Below are 3,456 nucleotides of genomic sequence, written 5' to 3'. Positions count from 1 at the left end.
TTGTGTTTGACTTTAGATAGTTCTGATTGAAATATTTAGCCTATATAGGTAAATAGAGAAGATTGACACTGTTAACAATTCTTTATAATGTTGTTAAATATTTGCATGATAGGTCAACCACGTGACAACTAAACAACTACCTGGAAAGTGATTGTGTTACATAACAGAATGCTTGAGAATAGGGAAATATATTCTCTGAAAATGACTTTATGTAATGACTATTTTACACGAATACTCAAATACTGAATTAAACGAAAACAGCTTTATGAGCTACAGATAGAAATCAGACCATTTTATGCTTAAAAAGTATTCAAGTTGTTATTGTATTCTATTTCGTTTAATTTTGTTATTCCAAAAATATAATGTTGTATGAATTGTTTATATATGTTAGGCATTGCGCTTTTTTTAAACTACGTTAAATTAAGATCATCAGTTTTAAAAATGGATGATCGTTTTGTTTATCAAATAAATATAGTTGAGACCTCATGTGCCATTACTGGATATAAACCATTTCAAAGTGGATAAAGACAGAAAATAGCACGGAAACGGACTCTTAACGGGGGATTTGAAACACTTACTTAAATACATTGTCCTTCATTTTTCTTTATAATGTGTTATTATTATTATATTAAATTAAGTGATTCCTAAATAAGTCAAAACTTATCACCACTACAAACTACTGTAACAGTACCATATAACAATAAATATTTCATTTGATTGAGTTTTTTGCCTTGTATTCAACATTAACTACTATAGAGTGCTTAAAGTTTTGCACTTGAAACTTGAGATATAAGAACGAGAAGAGAAACGACACAATCTTATATTATGAATAAATCCCACAAATATGACGGCTTAAAACATTTTATGACAAACATGCATTATGAAATATCATTTGCTAGGTAAAATAGCAAGACAAAAGCAACAGTTTTATTTAATTATGTATGCATCAATACTTGAGATTAAACACAACATATGCACATTCCTTCTGTTATTATTAGAAAGGAGTGTTAAATACTGTGATTGACATGTCAATATTATACAAAAGCGATCACAATACGTTTTAACATAATGAAATTATATTTCCATTATAAATTTATTTTTAAAGTTGCTTTAGTGTTTACTTTTGTCGCTCATATAGGTGTAATGTGGATATTATATAACGTGTATAAAAACTTCAAGAACACGAACTCTATTAGCTATCCCAAGATATTTACTTCGGGAGCAGCACGTATTTGTACTAATAGTAAGAAAGAAATTGTACAATTTCCAAATTATACGGGACCTGGTGCTAAAAGTGAAATAGTTTTTATTCCTGATGAAAATAATTATTTCAAACTCAGGGAAAATGCGTTCAAAAGTGGTGTAAATGTTTTAATGAGTGACATTATTGGAATAAAGCGTATTCTTCCAGACAGACGGCCTGATGCATGCAAGAAAATAAAATATCCCGAAAACTTGCCTTCAATAAGCATTGTGATCACATTTAGGGACGAACCAATGTCGTGCTTGCTAAGAACAATTTATAGCGTGCTCGAAACGTCTCCTGAAAATCTCATACACGAAATCATCCTAGTTGACGATGGATCTGTGGATGAAGAATTGAAACTTGCTGTTAATATACACGCTTCAAATGTGCAAAAACTTAAACTTATTGTACACGAACGTCCATTAGGTTTGATGATAGCTAGAACAAAGGGAATCGAGCAAACTAAATCTGATTTCTTTATTGTTCTTGATGGACATATAGAAGTTACACCGGGATGGCTAGAACCAATCATTCATAGACTTGTCCAACAACCCAATGTATTACTGACTTCTCATGTTGGGGAAATTGGTCGTGAAATCTTTGAATTTATATTAGATGATCAGTATAAACTGTTTTGTGCGTTTGACCCTATCACAATAATTGAAGAATGGTTGACATATTCTTGGGCATTTCGGGACACAAGAAATGGAAGTGTGGAACCAATTGAGTATGGCACTATTCCTGGTATGATGACTGCCATGAGAAAAGAGTTTTTCTACAAACTTGGAGGCTTTGATACCGGTATGGAAGTCTGGGGCTTTGAACACATAGAGGTATCTGTAAAAGTATGGCTTTGTGGAGGACATGTTGAAATGATACCTTGCTCTAAAATAGGACACTTGTACAGAGATATTCCCTGGCAAAACATGTACCCCGATTTTGATTATAAAACGAAAAATAAGCTCAGATTTATTCTTGTTTGGATGGATGGTGAAAGCAAAAAATTAGCATTAGAAGCCTTACATAGAGGCAACTATTCTAAACAAATTGATCCTGGTGACCTTTCAGATAGATTTAAAATAAAGATATTAAATAAGTGCAAGCCATACGAACATTATATTGACCAACTACGAAAAATTTCGAATCCGTTTATCCCGAGAAATGTGCGTAAAAGCGGCAACATTTTCAATAAAGCTACAGACAAGTGTCTAGAAATTACAAGTATTGAAGGTATTTTCGAGCTTATAACGTCCCATTGTGGCGATCACGTGAGCCAGTTTTGTGTACTCACCGACAATATGAATATACGTATTAGCAGCCATTGGATAAAACTTGATGGACGGAAAAAGAAACTATCATTTCCCACACAAGCTCAAAACCTACTCGTTCCGGAATTGAAATGGAAATTTGATGAAATCAATGGTTTTATTATTAGTAATACAAGTATTGGCTGTTTGACAGTGAACAATTATGGACAAGTATTCTTGAAGACGTGTAATGATTCTCCTTTACAAAAATGGAGTTGGTTTCCTTGAAATTCTAAGTGTGCCATTTATGACATTTACGATTATTACATTGTATGTTATGAGCCTAAAAAACATTAGGATCTTTTATTCTGTGAGAAACAATTTGCAATGATTACATAACTATAGGGATGTAAATACATATATATTCATACATTGATAAGTTAATATTAAATTGTTTGAGAAAAAAAAACATGAATATCTATATTAGCAAATATTAGCCCAAAAATAAATAAAAGTCCTTCCAAATAGTATGAGTACATGATGGAAAATATTAACCTCGTAACATTTTTAAATATAATGGAATCGGCGCAATGAATTCTGTGAAGTAATATGCAAGAAAAGATATATAGAAAAATGACACCTGCTATATTTCAAAAATATAAATCTCAGATTCTTCAATTATATCTCTTCAGCAAAAAAAAATCATCCAGCTGGCTTTCAGATATTCCAGTCAATCGGTCTAATGTTCCACTACCGTTCACTGGCTTAACGGTAATGAACTTGTTAACTGCTATGGGGGCGTACTTTACGGAACATCAATGGGTCTACTCAGATGTCCACTTGTACCTTAAAAATATACTGAATAGTTTTTAGATCTTCCACAAGTCAAGCTGGAAAGTTGACATATAACACTTACAGTGTCGGTATGACTTATAACCCGAGCACTCTATCAATTGGCAATAA

The 3,456-nt window shown here is 32.2% G+C and overlaps 1 protein-coding gene across 1 annotated transcript; it reads left to right on the top strand.

Moving 5' to 3' along the window:
- The first annotated feature begins 1,143 nt into the window (after window positions 1–1,143).
- LOC132730911 (inactive polypeptide N-acetylgalactosaminyltransferase-like protein 5) lies at window positions 1,144–2,781 on the top strand. The gene has a single exon (XM_060716994.1). It carries the CDS (start codon window positions 1,144–1,146, stop codon window positions 2,779–2,781), a length of 1,638 nt encoding a protein of 545 aa, XP_060572977.1.
- Window positions 2,782–3,456: the final 675 nt, after the last annotated feature.

This window comes from Ruditapes philippinarum, unplaced genomic scaffold (assembly GCF_026571515.1).
Source record: "Ruditapes philippinarum isolate M1 unplaced genomic scaffold, ASM2657151v2 ctg6938_1_1_1_1, whole genome shotgun sequence".
NCBI lineage: Eukaryota > Metazoa > Mollusca > Bivalvia > Venerida > Veneridae > Ruditapes > Ruditapes philippinarum.
This window is presented reverse-complemented; position numbering and strand designations above follow the sequence as displayed.

Coding starts and splice junctions, on each gene's coding strand:
- LOC132730911 (XM_060716994.1), top strand. CDS start 1,144: ATGTGGATATTATATAACGTGTATAAAAACTTCAAGAACACGAACTCT.